The following is a 20131-nucleotide window of genomic DNA, read 5'->3' as shown; positions in this document are numbered from 1 at the left end:
TAAAAAAGCAAGAGATATTCATATTCATACAGTAATTACATGGCCCTGTTGTTGGTGCAGACTGCAGGCTTTAACTTACGGTGCTTTCTGTTTGCAGTGAACAGCTATTTAGTTTATACTCAGTTGGAGTTGCTTGTTAAATTATATTGGAGTTATTGGATTATTACAGTGGGCCTGCACAAAGCTGATATGTAAATATCAGCTTTGTGTTTTTGCAAATAATAGACAGGCATACTGATATAGGTTTATGGATAGAAGTAATTACACTTAAGTTAACAAGAACAGAGGATGATGAAATTTGTGCTTTCCCAGTTTATGTACAAGCAAATAAGCAAAGCGAGGCCCATCTAAAAGTATTTGGACTGTATGTCTCAGATTATGATATAATCTAAATTAATTTGAGTTGTGATTTGTATTTTTTTATGCATCATGTTTGATGATGCCAGGCTACTGTGTGGATGGTAGCTAAGTCTAATGTTTTTTAATGCAATTAGCACAATGCACCCCGCCCACCTCAGGTGTAATTTTTGAGATTATAAAGCTACATTGCAATTGAGCCGAATACTACTTATTGCAATATGCATTATGAAGGCATTGCAGCGTTGACACTTTAATGGAATATAAACCCATGTTTGTGGTTGTATGTGAACTGAGTTTAATCAGTATTTACTCTGGCCATAGCACAAGCTGTGATGAATGTATATAATTATATTACATAACAATATGAAAGAAAGTTTGATTTTCATATTGCCCAGGTGCAGCAAGAAGCAAATGTATGTGAGTAAATAAAAATGTGCTGTTCATCTTCTACACAGCATATAGTACTACCAGTTGAGTAACTGTGTAATGCTTCTAATTCGCTTTAACTTCTTGGTTTCAACACACACACACACACACACACACACACACACACACACACACAGAGCCTGCTTGAGTCATTAATCGTGACCCATTGGGATTACTTAAAACCAGCATGTGGTCTTCTTAATGCTCACTCTATGGCAGGTCGGTCTGCTTCATGTTCTTAGCTGAAAAAGTAAAGTACACTCAACATGAAATGACACTACAAACGAAACATTGGTATAATCTCTTCACTGTTTCAGAGGGCCCTTTTTTCTTTTCCTGGCACAGTCACGGCCTACATTTTGATACTGGCATTAATAGAATGCTAAGACGATCGCTGCTTAAGCCAGCCAGCATAATGTTTTTGCTGCTTTTAGGCAATGTTAGGCATTTAACATGTCTGGGAAAAAATTGTGAATCAATGTTTCCAGAGGTTTGTGAATAGAAACATCAGACATTGATTTAAGGATTAGGGAAAAAAAGGGAAAGTCTTGAGTGAAAAGAGGCTATTTTTTTTACTGCTGATCGGTCTTTGTGTTCGTCTTGTTCTCACTGTTCTTTTTCACTGTCTGATGTACGGATGCAGAGTTGATAAGCCTCAAGTCACCTTGAAAATCCAAAACTGGGTCTATAGCACAGTACTTCGCCAACAACGATATTTTAGTTGAGTGAGACACTTATGACTAGTCAAGTGATTACACAATTAATTTCTGTCTGAAAGCTTATACGAGTGCGTGCTCGCTCAAACAACTTATTTTACCATTGTGCTGCCCATTTTTTTTCTCAGGGCCATATTAAAGTTCTTTGGTAAGCACTCAGAGCATGTCCTTGTAACCTCTGTAACCATCCCTCTAGTGCCCTTCCAATAACTCAAGCTTTGTGGAAAGACTGATCCCTATGTTCTGATATCCCATGTTGCATTTCTTTGTGTGTGCGAGTTGTTGTCCAATGACTTGCTTTCAATCCATTGGTTATCATGGCGGCTGATCTGACAGAGGTGTGACCTCTCTCAACTGATTGAAGACTGTGCCATTTGGGAGTGAAGGGCAATGTAAAGGGAGGTTGCAGGTCTTTCTTATTAAAAAGTCACCTGTACATCCACCATAACCTTCAGTGGCCAGTAAATGTAATGAGCTTTAAGATAGATCCCTATCATTTGCATACATTTAGGGAGAGCATCTTTTATTAATATCACCAACTGCAAGTTTACAAGCTCTGGTTTTCTATTTCGCACAGGAGCAACCAGTTGACTTAAAAAGCATTTAATAAAAAGTAAACTAATGACAATTCAACCTTTAAAGTAGTCATGTATATTGTTTCCAAGGTAAGAACACAAATTATAAAAAATGTTTGACTTTTAAAGAAAAGGCCAATAGGGCTGCAACAAACAATTATGTGTATTGTTGTTTTGTTCTTGAGTAATCACTTTGTCTATACAACTTTAGAAAACAGTGAAAGGTGCCTGCCTGCTATGAATTCCCAAAGGCTAAGATAATATATTCAGATCGTAGGTCTGTCCTGAATATCCCTTCTGGAGCTTCAAGGCTTCAGTTGGAAGTATTCGAATATATATTCAAAGCTTGACAGGGGGGTGTTCACGGTTACGTGGAAGGACTTTTGCCAGCGGGTGAGCATAGATTTCTCCTAATAGCGCAGACATGAAAACTATTTTAGTTTAGGTAACTTCTGCTGTCTGTCAGTCAGCCTGGCAGGCAGGTTAGCCAGCCGCTGTGACGTTTACAGACCACAAAGTCAGTATGGATTGGATAATCACATCAATAATCCATAATAAAAAAAGAAGAAGAAAGGATGTGAATACTGATTTGGACATCGATTACCATGCAAAGATCAAAGCTTTAAAGCCTTGAAACATTCAGGTCAGCCCTATCTTAGATTGCTTGTTTTATTTGACCAACAGTCCAAAAGCCAACCATACTTAGTTTACAATCAGAAATGACAAATAAAAGCAGCAAATCATCCCATTTGAGAAGCTTTAAAGTGCCCATATTATGAAAAAAACACTTTATGGGATTTGGGGCGTTCTTTTGTGTCTCTGGTGCTTCCACACACATACAAACTTTGAAAAAACTCCATCCATGCTGTTTTGAGTGAGTGTCTCTGGGTGAGCTGTTCGAAATCGGCAAGGCTTGTGACATCACAAGCCGAAACGAGCTGGCTAACCGCAACCATTAGCTCGTAGCGTTAGCGTGCTAACGCTAGCATGCTAACGCTAGCATGCTACCTCGTTCTCAATAGCAAAGCACTGCTACAACACACAGAAGTTCACCATAATCTACAAAAGAACTACTTACATGGGCACCCTCATTTAGAAGTCTCCCAGCTAATCCTGCCTTGTAACTGACCGAAGTTGTCGAAACAGCCTTTCTTTTACTGTCTATGGAGCTAGCTAGCTGACAGGATCGACATCTGAGCTACTGCGCATGTGTGAGTGCAATCAAAGATAGTACAGAAGAAGAAGAAAAGAGGTCTCACTCTGTAGCTAAAACAGAGGCCACACTGAAAAAAGTGATTCTGAGCATTTGTAGATATAACATAAATTAAATCTGTGAAATTAACAATACAAATCTCAGTATCTTTACATGAAAATGTATCGTTTGAAATTCATCTGCATTTGTTCATAATACAATAAAATTGTGTTGGTTTTTTTTTTTATTTCCATGCGTTATTTAGTTATCCCAGTCGATTTTCTCAAGTACAAACACTCAAACAATAAGCTTGTTTCATTTACGTTGTTCTGTAATACCGCGAACTGGCACGCACACCCGTTCCCTCCTGATTGAACAGCAGACCGCATTTCCAGAGGCTGAGTTTATGGTTGAGTCGGCTGAACGTTAAGGTAAGAATAAAGTTTGCCAAGTACCTGGTTAGATTCTAATCTAACCATGTACTTGACAGTAGGCCTGATATCTATATCAGGTCTACTGACATCGTCTTCGTTTAATTTGAAGATTAGCAAGTGGCTTTCCTCAAGGCCTGCTAGCATATTAGCAGCTAGCCAACTAGCTGCTAATACACGTCAAAATCGTAATTTTTTAAAATACTAAGTAGGCTCGACACAACATGACACGTTGCTTGTAGTATTATTAGGGTCCCTACACATGAACTTGTGTTGTATGTGTACCCTGGATTTATTTAAAATGATGTAAAGATAACGTATCTGTTTGACGGCAAACAAACCATGTAGCTAAACAGGCTAGAAAAGTTAGCCTATCGTTATCAGCTAACTCACGTCAGCGTAGCCATTTGCTGTTATTGAGACAGCAAACAATTAAAACGAAACATTAATATTAAGTTTTATGTCTTATCTAAGACTACAAGCTATTAATAAGTTTGTTGTACTTGGAAGTAGCCTACCACAGCAACAGCTAGTTTGAGAAGCTAAGAGCAGGAAAAATATTCAGTGCAACTTTTGAGATGTAAAAATAACATGATAAATGTGAAAGACGTAAAATAAAGAAGTTATTTTGGCCTTTTTATATTATAGTGTAGTTTTGGTTAATTGCAGTGGTTAGTAACTAACTATGATGTATGATCTGTCTCTAAAACCACACTGGATGATGGTATCCTTACCAGGTGACTCTACAAGTTTGTTTTATCTCTTACACTCTTACAAGGTGAAACTGATGCAACGCTTGAAAAGGAGAGTGGAGCTTCTCTATGAGTACCAGAAGAGAGACAATAATCTCATTAATGAGAAGATGGGGAAAAACCTTCTCACTGCTTCGAAATTATGTAATCCTTTAACCACCTGTGATCGACCTAAAGCTCGATGGCCTGCCTTGTTTGAGTGTTCCCAGGTATATTGAACATTTTGATCACGTCTTCTCCAATACAGGGTGTTTTTTGGCAAAGTTTCAAAGTGAATTTGGCTATTTTGAATTAATCATTATTTCATTGTTTGATAGTATCACTGCCATTATCCTGTAACCTATGTGACACTTTCTGAAGTGAAAGATAGATATATTTACCTGATGAGGCTGCCAGAATGAAAGCTATTCTTACCTGATTACCTGTGGAAAAAATTATTCAGTATTCTTACACTTCCAGTGCAGCATCCCTAATCACTTAAATGTTGATTTCAGTGTAGTCTTTCGATTCATTTTTCTATGTCTTATTCTGTTTCTCTTGCCCATGTGTGTCTGTCTCATTATGTTTCTACATCTCCATGTCTTGTCTACATCTCTTGGTCTCTCTCAGATCGAGGAGGAATTCTGCAGGGTCACACTGAAGCCACTGCAGTCCACATTCCTGGGCAAGTTGGACCAATACACATCCAAGCTGTTGAGCCTGTACAGGAGGAAGGGTGGAGCCATTGGGAAGAAACTTGATGAGACCCTTGACGTGTTAAATGAGGCATGTACTTACAACAGTGTAGTAGTAGTTAGTTTTATGTAGTTGCTTTCTGGCGTCTGTAATCTCATGTTTTATATTAATCTCATACTTCTCATATTAATGAGTAATCTAATTTCATATTTTTGTAGGACAGCAACATTGAGTCCCGAAGAGAAGTTGTGATCAGAGGCCTCAAACTCTACCTTGGTGGAAACACTGGAGAGTTAATCAAGGACTACCAGGTAAAAAAAGTAATACTATGCTGTGGCTCTGATTCAAAGCCCTGCCAATATGAGACAAGTTTGTGCAAAAATAGCTGTTTGCTGATAATTTGACAAGATTTTTAGGAAATTTTAAATAATGTGCCTATGTAGAAATGGGATTTGATTTGATTAATTTAATTGTATTAAAATGCCTTGCACATGAAGGACACTAAGTACAATCAAGGATAAAAATGTCCAGGACTTATTTCCATTGTAGTACTCATAATATTTTAGTATTTATCTAGAGACATGTACAAGAATATCCTAGGGTTTGATGATAACTTCCGCTTACAATTGGATTTGATTTTTTATGGCATTTAGAAGATTGGAATATATTGGAATATGATTTTGCTTTGCTATATGATTATTAAAAATGCTGTAGTGAAAGAACAAGAAAGTAATGACAGACGTATAACCATTTATATAATTATGCAGCTAACAGAACCAAATATATAATACTCTTTATATAAAGCTGCATTGCTTAATTGAATGAGCGAAAGATGATTTCTCCAACAATAGGTCTTAAATTGACTTAAAATGGCCTTAAATGGCATTTAATTGTGTGATACCTGTAGACACCCTTGCTAAGCTGCAATACTACTCAAAACTACCACATAACAATCGGACCCTCTGTTTGGAGAGAGAACAAAGAGTTATGCATCCTTCACATTACTATACAATAAATATATTTTATTCTCTCTGGTGTATTTCACAGGTTTTCAATGACGACGATGGTGCTGCCGTCCAAGAAGCTCTTAACTACATTTGTCCTCGGCATCTTTGTTGTCAGCAATCCCAGGGATGGTCTCCCCAAGCAAGCTGGAATAGCCGTTGAGGGAGCAAAAGTCCTTTTTGGTATCCCAAATGTGGCACATGCTTGCACCTATCTGATGGGCCTTATCTATGCCTTGGAACTAAGGTACCCTAATAAACTGAAATACACATTTGAGGTCTTTCAGAAGATCTTCCTAGAGCTGGAGGATGCGAACAAATAAATGTCCTCAAGTCCTTGATCTCGAGGTCTGTTTGTATGCTTAAAAGCTATACAGATGGTGTTGAAGGTGTAGCATTTGAGTGAGCTGACTCTTACCAAGTTTTACACAGTTCTTCTGAGGTTCTCCCAATGCACGCTCTCAGGTTACACTGCTCGTTTTTTTATTCTATGACGTTGAGAAATAATTAATTTGATAGAGTTTAATGTGCTGGCGCATTCTTTATTATGTTACAGTGGTGCTCATAAGTTTATGAACACATGCTAAAGTTGACTAAAAAGAGGAATAAAAAAATCATCTTTTGGAAATTGATCTTAATGCCGTAATGTAAACAATGAGGGGAAATTCTACCTTTAAGGACACCAATTTTCTTTGAATGAATAATGTGTCTAAATAAATTAAATAAATATTCTTCCTTAAAATACAGGGGGCATAAGTAAGTACACCCCTATGTTAAATTCCCATAAAGGCAGGCAGATTTTTTTTTTAAAGGCCAGTTATTTGATGGATCCAGGATACTATGCCTCCTGATAAAGTTCCCTTGGCCTTTGGAATTAAAATAGCCCCCCCCCCCCCACATCATCACATACCCTTCACCATACCTAGAGATTGTCATGGGGTACTTTCCATAAGATCATCTCTCATTGCAAGTCAAACCAGCCATTAGGCTAACTGAAATAAAACCATGCCACTCTCTAGGTATGGTGAAGGGTATCTTCAAAGTCAACTTTAGCATGGGTTCATAAAGTTCTGAGCACAACTGTATATGTATTGTGAATTTTATGTTCTTTGCACTTTAAATGGCAAACATAATTCAGCTCCAGCTGGAGTAAAGCATTTAAAGTAACCTGAACTCTATTTTTCAGTTTTTCATGTACTGCCACAAGAGGCAGAGAAACCATGTAGAACTGTACATTTCTTCACTACAGTTTTGAATTTTGTAAGCTGCTGGATTTTGGTGTGTTTTTTTTGCCTCATCAATGTATCTGAATGTAGCTGTGGATTTGAATGTAGCTGTTTAAAAGCTAGGATTTAATTTTGTTATGGTGTTCTAACCTCTAAGAAAGATAGTCAAATAAATTTGTTTATTTGAGCTAAACGACTTCCAAGTCTTATTTTGGGTAAAGATGCATAATTATACCTGAGATTGTTTGACTCATGTGGGTGTTGTTCATAGTATCCAATGTTGGGGCTGCAACCCATGATTTAATCTGTCGATTTTCTTGATAAATCGATTTGTAGTTTGGTCCATACAATGTAAGACAATGGTTAAAAATCAATCAATCACTCTTTCCCAAAGCCCAAGACACAACCTAAAATGTCTTGTTTTGTCCTGATCATCAAATTATCCTAATTGTTGATGATTAATTTAGTTGTTACTAAATTAATCATCAACATTGTTACTAAAAGACAACTAAATTAGTTGTTAATTATTAATTTTTTATCAGTATAGTAGACACTTGGCTCCATGGCAGCATATCTTGACATGTGATAAGAAGATTGTGATTTCTAACACATAGATGACACATACTAAACGTATTAAGTAGACCAAGCATGATACAAAATATTGTGCCTGATCTACTTTAAAAAGGTAAGGCAACTTTTTGCATCAGATTATTATGTAGATAAAGCAAGGCTAGTCTTTGCATAGGCTACTTAATTTCTTGAATATAAGAAATTAGTTTTTGAAGTATAGTCTACTTAATTTAGTAAGTAAAGTCTACTTAACTTTGCAAGTTTAGTCATTTGCAAAACTGATTTGACTTTATTTGAAAAAGTAAGTTGACATTACTTGATAAATTAATGTTGACTTTACTTCCAAAACTCATTTCCTATACACAAGAAATTAAGTAGCCTATACAAAGATTAGGTGTATTAACAAAAATATGGTGTTTTTTGAAAATTAAACCATGTAAACCTATTCTGGTACAACCTTAAAATACAATTATGAACCTGAAAATGAGCATAATATGGGTGCTTTAACCAGCAAATGTTTGTAAAAGTTGCTTGATCAATCATCAAAATAGTTGTTGATTCATTTTCTGTTGTTTGAATAATCAATTAATCAACCAATTGCTGGAGCTCTAGCCAGTGCTGTACTGCTGCAGCAATGAGGTTATTTATCTGCAGCAATCAATACATCATATAACTCATGACAATTATAGCCCACTGTGCATATACAGTGGCAAAATAATGTGTCCAAAGAAAATGTAAGTGAGTGAGTCTGTGCTGTGTTGTAGGTGTCCCATGGCCCCACGATAACCCCATCTGTATTAAGTTATATCCAACAAACAGTTTCCATCCCTCTCATTTCCAGCCAGATCTATTGTTTATCAAAATGTACCAGATGCCATTCCTGCTAGCAAGGAAGTGGCATTCTGTCAGGTTTTAAACTGACCAAAATCAACAGTCTGTGGGCATTGCGAGCAACTAATCAGGCCAATCTAAAACCACAATCATTCTACAAATCACAATGTTTCTACATCAGCGCATTGTGTTTGACAAACTTCTTCAACTGAGTTAAGCGAGTCAAATCTTTGAGCGAAATGAACAGTGACGAACAATATTAACACTAATCATGATTCAGCAATAGCAGACAATCCCATTGCCCCTCCAGATGGCTGTCCATTTGCCTAAAAGGCTCTAATTGTGCAGCCATTATAACAACACAGAGACTACAATTAAGATGCAAAAAGTTCATTAAACTGACTTTTTAAACGAGCACAAAAGCATCTAACATACGGAGGGCCCAGTGGTGCAGTCATGTGTTTTGTCCAAGCGGACAGGCCGAATCCCAAACAATGAGCCAGCACCAGCAACCAACTAGAGGAAGTGATGTATTGCATATTGACTTGGAACAATGCAGTCTGTTTTAATGTAAGGGAAATGTTTCTACCCCATCAATTTGTTTCAGTGGACAGACGCACCCTCTGACATCCTCAATAGAGTGTTTGTTAGCAGCTGTCTCTGAAGACACCTGCTATATTTGAGCAACAATGAAAGGTAATAGTGTAGCTTTTTTACAATACAAAAATATTTATAATCATTACAATGCATTTTGTATGATGGAAAGTTTTAATAATGTTGGACCTTTGGAGCCCTGTCTATTCAAAAACAAACATCCCCGAGCATTTCTGCTGCTAATATAGCTGCCAGGGCGACCAAGGATGGTTGTTAGGATGCTCGCAGAGATCAAATACTGTTAACAGCCTCTATCCACCTCCATCTGCTCTTCAAACCAGCACCTCACTGTGAATTAGGTTACAGCTGTACTTAGTTTGGAAACAGATGGACAAAAATCCCTTTACAATAGCACAAATTTAACCGGGATATGATTAATTGAGGGACAAGTTCAGGGTGTATTTTTAAATCACTGAGCCTTTAAACAAGTCGACCCCCGGCACCACAGCTCCCTGCTTTCCCTCTGCATCCATTATGCCAGCCTACCAGGGAGTATTATGTCTTGTAGCGGCTGATTCGGAGTTGACACTGCGAGGCTTAGGGAGCATTAAAACCTCTGCTTAAGGCACACTCCTGGTGTTCAGACTGAGGTCTGACGTGTGTGACTCCTGAGGCAAGCATGTTGCTAAATCAACAGAGACAGGATGGATGGCATGATCCACTTCTATAAGGGCTACACTGCTCTTCTTCTCACAAATCCCACAGGAACTGTTCTGCATTGTTCATGGGAAAATATACAGCTGGCAAAAGCTAAAATATTCCATAACCAGAAACTGAAAGGGCAAAAAAGGAGGGATGTGAAGTGATTGGAATTCTGATCCAGTGTGGCAGGTGAATCTATAACCTTTAACAATCTCTTCTTTAGGCTACATTGGGCACTCTGACTGTCTTTGGTAAGACTCTAAATTTAACTTGCAATGCACAACTGACCTTCTCTTAGTGCCATCCTTGTCAATAATGGTGCCCTGATGTAACTAATACAGGAGGCTCTCTAGCATATCTCCTCTAACTGATAGCATCTGGGTCTGTCTAAAGCACACCACATTAGAGAAATCTTTCCATTTATCTTTTTTTCTTAATTCAGTTTGTTAAAGAGGGAAACGTGACGTCCTTTCTGTCTTAACCGACCGGGGCTATATCTGGACGCACAGCTTCTTTTTTATCCTCTGGAAGCATCACGGAGGAGCGAAGCAAACAGCTGAAGATTATTACTGTGAGGGCGAACAAAATACTGGAGCAGTGCACATTTCTGCATTAATATGTGCCTGATTTGGCCCCTTATGACACATAAATTACGCAGGGATAAAAAAAAAAAAAATGGAATCATCTGTTTAATCAACTCAAACAAGTGTCCTTAAAACGCAAGTAAACCAATTAACTAGCGAGTCGTGCACATATTACAAGCGGTTGTTTTCTGTTGCCAAGCCGTGCTGATGGGCTTCTCGTATTCCGCAAACAATAAACGCACATTGCATTTTCCTCAGCTATTTATGCGGACTTCCCCCTTTTTAATAATCAATTCTCTTGGTCACTCCCACGCTAAAGGGATAGACGTGTACAAAATGTTTTTTTTGACAGCCAGTCACTTTTCCACTCACCTTTCACATGCTGCAGGACAGCGGCGCCCAAACACAGGGCGAGGGAAAGGAGTTGCGGTCCCATCCTCTCACAATAAACAGGTCTGACTTCCAAGGTTACGGAGATGTGGTATAAAAAAAAAAAACACGGAGCAGTAGCCAAAAGTTCTCCCTCCTTTGCTCTCGCTGGGCTGGGCTGTGAGCTGTCGCTATATGTCCTCTCAGGTAAAGTTCTCCTCTGTGATAAAGTCGGCAGAGAGACGAACTCGCCACCTGGATTTTTGCTCGTGCAGGAACAAGTGAAGTGTGTCTGCCGGGTCCCCCTCTGCTGCTGTCTTCCCCGCTCCTACCGCAGTGGTGCGATGTAGTGGACAGAGCGGCGTGCGCGCTCAATGCTCCCAGACAACTGATGTGAAGCCTCCCGGAGTTACGTAAACACTCACTTCCGGAACACACTTCCAAAATAAAAGATTACAATTAGAATTAATTATTTTTCATTAAAAACATTCTGCATTTGATTCCTAGTAGGCTAATACAATGTTTTCGTATCTGCAAAAAAGTAATGCTTAAGCTGCAGGCTTCAAGATGGTATTTCACTAAAAAGCTTATTTAATACATTTTAATTAGGCATAGGGCCTAATGCCATGTAGCCTATACAGATGAGATGCACTTCATAATTTAACTCCATAAAAAAAAAGTTAAGCTTTTGTTTTAAAGGTACAATCACTTAACATCCCGGTTAAGCGGTGCAAGCTTAAAGGTCGTGACACACTAACCCAATAATCGGCCATAGGACAGTCTGACAAGGTCAGTGACTCAAGTCTGTTCGGTGTGTTCCGTGCCGTCGTCCGTCGGAGGGGCCGTCGGACTTCATCTTGGCCGATTTGACATGTATAATCGGCGGGGCGGGCACTGCCGGCAGTCGGACTCAAATGACCAATCTGATTGGTAGAGTGCTAACCCGGAAACGAGGAGTGGGATGAGCGTGACTAGAGTCTCTCAAAATCTGATGAAAATCTTTTAAACTGAACTTTGTTGATCTGAAATGAAGACAGATTCAACAACTGCATGGCCTATTTCTCGCTTAAAATGTTTCCGAAACAGGTGTCGGTGAACTATTTTAGTAAAATATGAGATCGTATTCTGAACAAGCCGTCATGACAGTCTGGCTTTGAATTTCCGGAGAAACCAGACCCAATCAGCTGCAGGTTTTCATTTTGGGGCGATAACACAGATTAGCGCCGCCTGCTGTTATGGAGACGTATTACGTCTCGTCGCTTTGGTGTGTTCCGAGGCACTTTTTTGACCAACTCGGGAAGACTGATCAGTCCAACTGCCTTTTCTGCCGAGGGTCGGCCATCTGGTTGGTGTGTCAGGGGCTTAACATGGTTCAAGGACAGTCCGTTTAGCTCACCGGAGGATGTGCGCTTCCCGGTTGGTCACAGTAAACGGACTGGGGTGCTGTCTCGCTGATGGAGACAACTCTTCCTCCTCCCTCCTTCACCTCGCCTCCTCTTGAGGAGCACTTCCAAAAAAGTCTGAGGGGTTCGGACTTATACAGTGTATTACTTATAATTGTTTATAATCATCAGCCTCTTTTGCCTTTCCTTAATCTCTTTATTTCACTCCACATGACTTCCTTTTCAACCTGGAAAGCCTTGTTGAGTTTTAAGGTGCCTATTTTAATCCAGAATTCCCACCCAAAATATTAAATTAGGCAATTCTCCAATGCCAATAAGAAATTAATTTAATACAATGAGTTGTGTTGAGTTTAAAAAAGTTAAAACAAGGCTGATCTTTGATATGAATGCACTTTTATGTTTTGATGTATTCACAATGTACGCTGCAGCTGAGTTAGGCAGGAAAATTGCAACCCAATCAATATCCTTCTATTTCATACCGATTCCACTTGAGCAGTACATTTTCTTCTTCATGTTAATTAAATCATGTCTGTCTGCTCTCCTAAGCTTAGAGGGGGCGGCCCTTCTTTTGTCACACGGCAGGAAGAAACCTTTTGTCTATCCGTCTTGGAGCCAACCCTTGCTGGCGTGCAGACTAGATTAGGGCCACGTCCACACGTACCAAAACAACCTTTTTTTCCCCATCTTCCCTGGCATCGTTTCAGGAATATACAGTGGGGAAAAGTATCGAACGTGTCAACATTTTTCTCAGTAAATATATTTCCGATGAGGCTATTGGAATGAAGTTTTCACCAGATGTCAGTAACAACCCAAGTAATCCATACATACAAAGAAATCAAAACATGTATGTCCATGACAAAAGTTATGTGTAATAAAGTGGAATGATAATGGGAATAAATATTGAACACATGAAGAAAAAGGGGTGTAAAAAGGCATGGGAAGCCAATAAACCAGCTGAAACCTGTCAGTATTTAGGAAGCAATCTTGCCCCCTATTAGTTCAAATTAATATCAGCTGGATTAGTCCTAATTTATGGCCTATAAAAAGATTTCTCATTACCAAGGTGTAAGCATTTCATTATGGGTAAACGCAAAGAGCTGTCCCAAGACCTTCGCAAGCTTATTGTAGAAAAACATACGGATGGCATTGGTTACAGACGAATATCTAAACTTCTGAAAGTTCCAGTGAGCACTGTTGGGGCCATTATCCGGAAGTGGAAAGAACATCTTTTCATCATTAACCGGCCACGACCAGGTGCTCCTCGCAAGATTTCTGACAGAGGAGTCCATAGAATACTTAGAAGAGTTGTCGAAGAACCAAGGACCACTCGTGGAGATCTTCAGAAAGACCTGGAAGAAGCAGGTACAGTTGTTTCAAAGAAAATAATTAGTAATGCACTCAACCGCCATGGCCTCTATGCACACACACCACGCGAGACACCACTGCTCAAGAAAAGGCATGTGGAAGTTTGCTTAAAGTTTGCTTCACAACATCTGGACAAGCCAATGACATACTGGGATAATATAATCTGGTCAGATGAGACTAAAATTGAACTCTTTGGCTGTCATAGCATACACCATGTTTGGAGGAGAAATGGCACTGCACATCATCCTAAAAACAACATACCAACAGTGAAGTTTGGAGGTGGGAGCGTCATGGTGTGGGGCTGTTTTTCAGCATCTGGCACTGGCAGACTTCATATAATTGAAGGAAGGATGAATGGAGAAATGTACCGTGACATTCTTCATAAGAATCTGCTGCCATCCACCAGGATGCTGAAGATGAAACGAGGGTGGACATTTTAGCAAGACAATGATCCCAAACACACAGCCAAGGAAACTCTCAATTGGTTTCAGAGAAAGAAAATCAAGCTGTTAGAATGGCCCAGTCAATCACCCGACTTGAATCCAATTGAAAACCTCTGGAAAGAAGAGGTTCATAGAAGATGCCCTCGGAACCTTCAAGATTTGAAGACAGTTTGTGTGGAAGAATGGGCAAAAATCAAAGCTGAGCAATGTGTGCAACTAGTTTCTTCATACAGGAGGTGTCTTGAAGCTGTCATTACCAACTAAGGGTTTTCTACTAAGTATTAAATACATTTCAGCAAGTGTGTTCAATACTTTTTCCCTGTGTCATTTCACTTTATTACACACATACTTAATTTATGGACTTATTTGTTTTAATATCTTTGTATGTGTGGATTACTTGGGTTGTTACTGACAGCTGGTGAAAATGTCATGCCAATAGCCCCATCAGAAATATCTTTACTGAGAAAAATGTTGACGCGTTCAATACTTATTTTCCCCGCTGTATGCGTCCAAACGGATCCATTTGTAAATTACTCAACATGTTACTTCATATTCCAGGCCTATAGGTGGCGCCGTTTCTGCTACAGAAATTCACCAAAAAACGGAGAAGAAGAGGTGGAGCATGCGCATAAAGCTTGCGCGCTGTTTACAGACAGTAGAAGAAGAAACCAAACACAAGAAGAAGACGACGAAAATGGCTAGTGCAAGAAAACCAGAAACTACACAAGCATGTAGTCCGCCATTGTTGTTGTTGTTGTTGTTGTTATGAGACGTCGTCGCGGGATAAGAGGTCGAAGGCTAGAGGTCGAGGGGTGTGGCAATGACATCATCGATACGCAAGTATGTGGCTTCGCCGTCCAAACGAAGACGCAAGGGCAGTGCGTTTACAGGATTCATTTGGACGATTGGCCGAAACAATGCAAAACGTGCGTTTGCACCAAAAAGCGTTTCTGTGTGGATGGCCCCTAGAACAAAAGAATGTTGTTCTTGTAGCTTGAAAATAATTGACACCCACATGGTAGGATCTTGTTTGTGACCGGAAGTAACCTCAAAACACATGGATTTGAAAATAACTCCTTCTTTTGGGGGACGACGGACCAATGGAGAGAGTTTTCATCGAAGGAACCACCAACAACAACAAGGGAATACAGTATATTGGTGAAACTTAGAAATGTTTGGGACTGTAAAATGTGAATCCACAAGGGAGAAGCATCTTTTCAGTCCGCTGCAGCGTAAAACTTATTTTTTGTGATGCCAATTTCTTATTAAATCTTTTTGTTAATCTTCATTGGACCAAGCCTCTCTTTCCTCACAACTAAAAAAAAAACGCAGTTGCTGAACAAAAGTTAGACCTAGCCTACTTATGAACAAAATTCATAAATATATTAATTTGTGAGCTAGGTCTTTTGGGGACATCATGTATATTTTCTCAGTATTACATTAAATACCCTGTCTTTGTATCATAAAAGTGTCTGTTGTTCCTGGAAATAGATAGATATTAAAAGTGGTGGTATGTGATGGTCACTGAAACACTCGGTAACAACATGCAAGGTGCAAAGCGTGTGCCCATACTGCAACATGCTTATCGTGACTCAATAAATGACAGTGGCACCAACGTAGACAATTTCATGTCCTAGAGTCTAGGCCATGAAATTATCTACATTGGTGCAGCAGACCTTGCTGTTCCAGTTGAAAAGTCCCTTCATCTACTTAGTGAAATGGCAAATGATCTGATCATCTTACTGAAAGGTTGATCTTAAAGACCAGTTAGGGATTTCGTCCATCCATCCATTCAGGCACCACTGACGAGGCACAGATGAAACTAGAATGTAAACTGATGTAGAGGTATACTATCTCACTCAGCTGTGGCATTTTCAAAATTAAATTATTTTGCACACCGTGCCATGTGTGGTATTTCAGCCACCACTGATTGGATTTTGATGAAACTTAAGGGGAAATTTATCTGACAATTGCACTTTTGCGTTTTCAAATTTACAATGATTAACACATGGTGGGGACTATTAGAGGTCAAATCGAGTGCTATTTTTTGCAATGAATCTTTGCATATATTTGTACTTCCTGTTAATTGTTAAGTATAATTATGACCAAAGCAGAGATTTTAAAGTTTTCACTGAGTTGGTCAGAACAATGTTCTCCTCAGGTGACATTTACTGTAGGTCAGTAATTGGTCGTTAGGGAGAATGCATCATTTTTAAAGGACACCATGCATCCTGTGTAATACCATACTTCAGTTTCTATTTCCACACATTTTAGAGGGGAATTTTCCACAACTGAAGAAAGAGCAGAACAAGGCTCAGACTTTAAGCTGATGACATCACCCAACATCCCATAGTTATCATCCTGCCCTTGAGGTGTTGCTGAGCTTCTTGTCATGAATCATGAAAGATATCAAGTGTCTCGTGGTTTAATGTAGATAGAGACCTATAACTGTATGCACTTGGTCAAGACCTATAAATCATCCACAGTTCCAACAGTAAAGTCTGCTATCATCTCAATGAGACGCTGCCCTCTATTCCTATACGATCGCAGCCCCTCCCATTGTTTCAGCTTTCCGGGCTCTGTCTCCATAGCAGATCATCCTTCGTGGAAAATGTGACCCCTTTATTATCCCTATTATCACTGAGGAGGATTATTAATGAGAAGAAAATAACAGCTGTGCACTGAACTGTGTTAAACAGAATTGGTTACAACTTCTACTGAGTATATTTAATGCTAATCCTGCATATCAAGACATCAATATAATGGTGTTATTTTACCGGTATTACCCTTTGTTTGGAGTTGGATTAGGAATTTACTCTTTAAATCAGATCAACATACCTTTTCTTTCCTCATTTGACTAGCAAGTGTGCAGTAACAACCATGAAACGGACACAAAAGTCCTCATTAGGCTTCAGTTTCATGTGTGCCAGAGAGTGACAGGGAAAAATCAAACAACAGAGAGATGATCAGAGAGGATTCAAAGAGGCTTGCGGGTAAAGCTGTACGCTAAATACAGACCCCTTGGCCTCCTCCCAGTCTCCGCTGCCAACCTACACACTGAACACAGCTCTACGACTGCATTCTGTAAATCCTCCACACTAGTATATCTAAACCTCGCCACAGCCAGTCCTTCTTCGAACTCAACTCGTCTCGTCTCCTTTGCCCTTGTCGGGAGGCTGAGTTCAGAGCAGTGAAGCCTCTTCAGCTCACATCCATCCTCATTTAGACCATGGGGACCCATTTAGGATGAGCAACGGGCTGGAAAACACAGTGACCTTCTCATATTTTACTCATTTACTGGTGTTTTTATTTTCAGCCACTAAAAACGGGCGCCATGTTTTTATTTCTAGCAAAAGTTACAGAGTTGGAGAGGAGTGGCTACTATGTCTCTTCCAGCAATAATCCGAACGCTGAAGGGGACAGAGATTTTATCCTTTCATCCAAATGGACAGGGGGGGCTTAAGAACCTTTGGGATGCAGAAGTAATCTGAAATTGAAACTTGATGGGCGACAAATCTATGAATTCAGACTGAGAATGTACTATTGGCATGAGGCTTTATTATCTACCGTGCCCTCAGCATTTTCATAACCACAATTTTAATGAGGTTAACCTCTTTAAAACAGTGGATAAGGGGATAATCACTTTTTTCTTCCTTGCCTGTCTGTGTTTCTATCAGTATGCTCCCTCTCCTTTCTCATTCCCTCTGTCTCTCACAGGGGGAGAAGAGGTTTTTCATATCCACTCGCTCCCTCTCTCATCTCCCATGTCTCCAGGTTCTCGTGCTCTCCTTCCCAATCAGACTGCTTGAGTCGTGTTCAAGGCCTGCCTCTTTCTGTCTGCACTCGCCACAAAGACAGTCTAACAAAGGCCTAAGGCAGAGAAAGAGGGAATGAGAGACAGCAAAGGGAAAGAGGTGGTGGGTAGACGGGAGGGGAGGGAGGCACAGAGCAGGATGGAAAAACAGCGAGATAGTGAAGAAGATAGATGAAGAAAGTGGGAGAGACAGAGCGAGCGAGGGGCAGATTGAGACAGTAAGGAAGGCAAGCAACACTAAATTAGATGCTCTTGGAGAAGAGACAGTGTATTAATTCCAAAGAGAATATTGCATTGTATCTTCTTTTCCCTTCCTCTCTCAGCATTGGGACACAGAGCAGAGTTATGTGTTCCCCCAGCAGGCTTCTCTATTTCTCTCCTCTCTCTTCTGTTAGTCCCAGGCCATTGATACCACTGGCACCAGCTCATACTTTCCCTCCTTTTGTCATTCTGCTTATTATTATTAGGCTATACTTTTCTTCTGCATCAAATGAACTGAGTGCTAACATTGAAAATCCACAGGAAAAGATATTTTGATAAGCTATGATTGTGATGCTCAATATATAACTACTTTGAGGCATTTTGTTATTGAAAATCAACTCTTTCAACTTGAAAATCAAACTGCTATAATAGCACTGGATATTTCAAAAACACAAAGTGTCAAGATATTGCATTCACATCAAAAGTATTCCTATGTTTTTGTACTTTTACAATGTCACCCATTGCTTTCAGTTTTACAGTAAATGAACCATGATACATTGCCTGACAAGGAACATTTTCCATAACTCGCCCCAACTGTGTGACCATAATAACGATGATCTGCCACTGTGCACGCCATCCCATCTGTTTCCACTATGAATAAGTCCAAGGCGGCAATCTGGTGGTTGCCTAAAACACTGGCCTGAGCCCCCACATCCACAAACCTGCATTTCGTCTTTAAACTATGGTTGGAAATCACAATATTTGGCTGGGTTTGCTGAGTAGTCAGCTATGCTCTGCTGAAGTTCCACTCGACAGGGCTTTTGTCAGTTTGTGCTGAATGCATAATAGAGTTATTTATATATATATATATATATATATATATATATATATATATTGGGTTCTACTGAATGATTGACATGCACTTTCACACTATTGTAAACTTTACTTCTTACAGCTGCTTTAATAGCCAGGAATTTAGCCTTAGAGTCGTGATTAGACATCTCTGTTATAATTTACCATCTGTTAGAACTGACTTAATGCATAGTGTTCAAGTGATACATCTTTAATTCAGTTCAGTTCAGTATCAGTCAGTGTCTGAAAATAATTTCATTTCAGGAAAGCATCACTGGAATAGCTGAAGATACCGATAATACAATATTTAAGATGTGAAAAATGTTTTAATTCTTTGTCTGGCTCAGCAAGGCTCCTTTTAACATAACTCCACAGATTCCTCAAACCAAGAGGACTCAGCAGGGTGTTATCTTAACAGACTCAAATTTCTTCTTGGGCTTTAAACAGCTTTTAATTACAGACAGCTTTTCAGGATTCAGTTTGGATTATAGTTTGTTTAAAGGTATGCCTGAAGTCTTGACACATTCAGATTTTGTTCATGTTATATAACTACTGAGATCAAGGATAGGTTTTTACCAGCCTCCCCTCTCGGATTGAGCAAATATTTTCTTCACTGGCTGAGGCTTGGGACTTAAGAACAATGTATAGAGATGACACTCAGCCCTTCACTGAGGACTTCACTTCCAAACCTGCTAAGCGCACACTGCAATCATGACATACAACTGCAACCGCTGTTATACTTTGATTCAAACATACAAAATAGACAATGGTGAGAAGAACACAAACGCATGGTCACACTGGGGAGTGGTTCTTTAAGTCTGTGACTTTGATCTTCTTTCTCAAGACCGCTGCAACTCATTTTTGACACCACAACGCCACATATCAACAAAGGCATTCTTTCGTCCTGTCGCTCAACTGCAGTTGTTAATGGCAAAATGGCCACTAAAAGCTATAACATAGGCCAAGAGGAGTTTACTGATTAAAAGTGTAACCTTGTTATCGTGAGTGAGTTAATTGGAACTTGTTTGGTTTAATTATACTAAGGT

At 39.5% G+C, this 20131-nt stretch overlaps 1 protein-coding gene across 2 annotated transcripts in view; it reads right to left on the bottom strand.

Moving 5' to 3' along the window:
* edil3a (EGF like and discoidin domains 3a) overlaps window positions 1-11351 on the bottom strand; it is a 132179-nt gene extending 120828 nt beyond the window's left edge. For both annotated transcript variants that reach the window (XM_078250522.1, XM_078250523.1), the window contains exon 1: window positions 11011-11351. In XM_078250522.1, the coding sequence (XP_078106648.1) occupies window positions 11011-11074 (64 nt within the window). In that variant the 5' untranslated portion in view covers window positions 11075-11351. The remainder of the gene's footprint in view (window positions 1-11010) is intronic.
* Window positions 11352-20131: the final 8780 nt, after the last annotated feature.

This window comes from Sander vitreus, chromosome 5, assembly GCF_031162955.1.
Source record: "Sander vitreus isolate 19-12246 chromosome 5, sanVit1, whole genome shotgun sequence".
NCBI lineage: Eukaryota > Metazoa > Chordata > Actinopteri > Perciformes > Percidae > Sander > Sander vitreus.
Note: the sequence above shows the minus strand (reverse complement) of the source record. Positions and strands in the feature narration are given on the sequence as shown.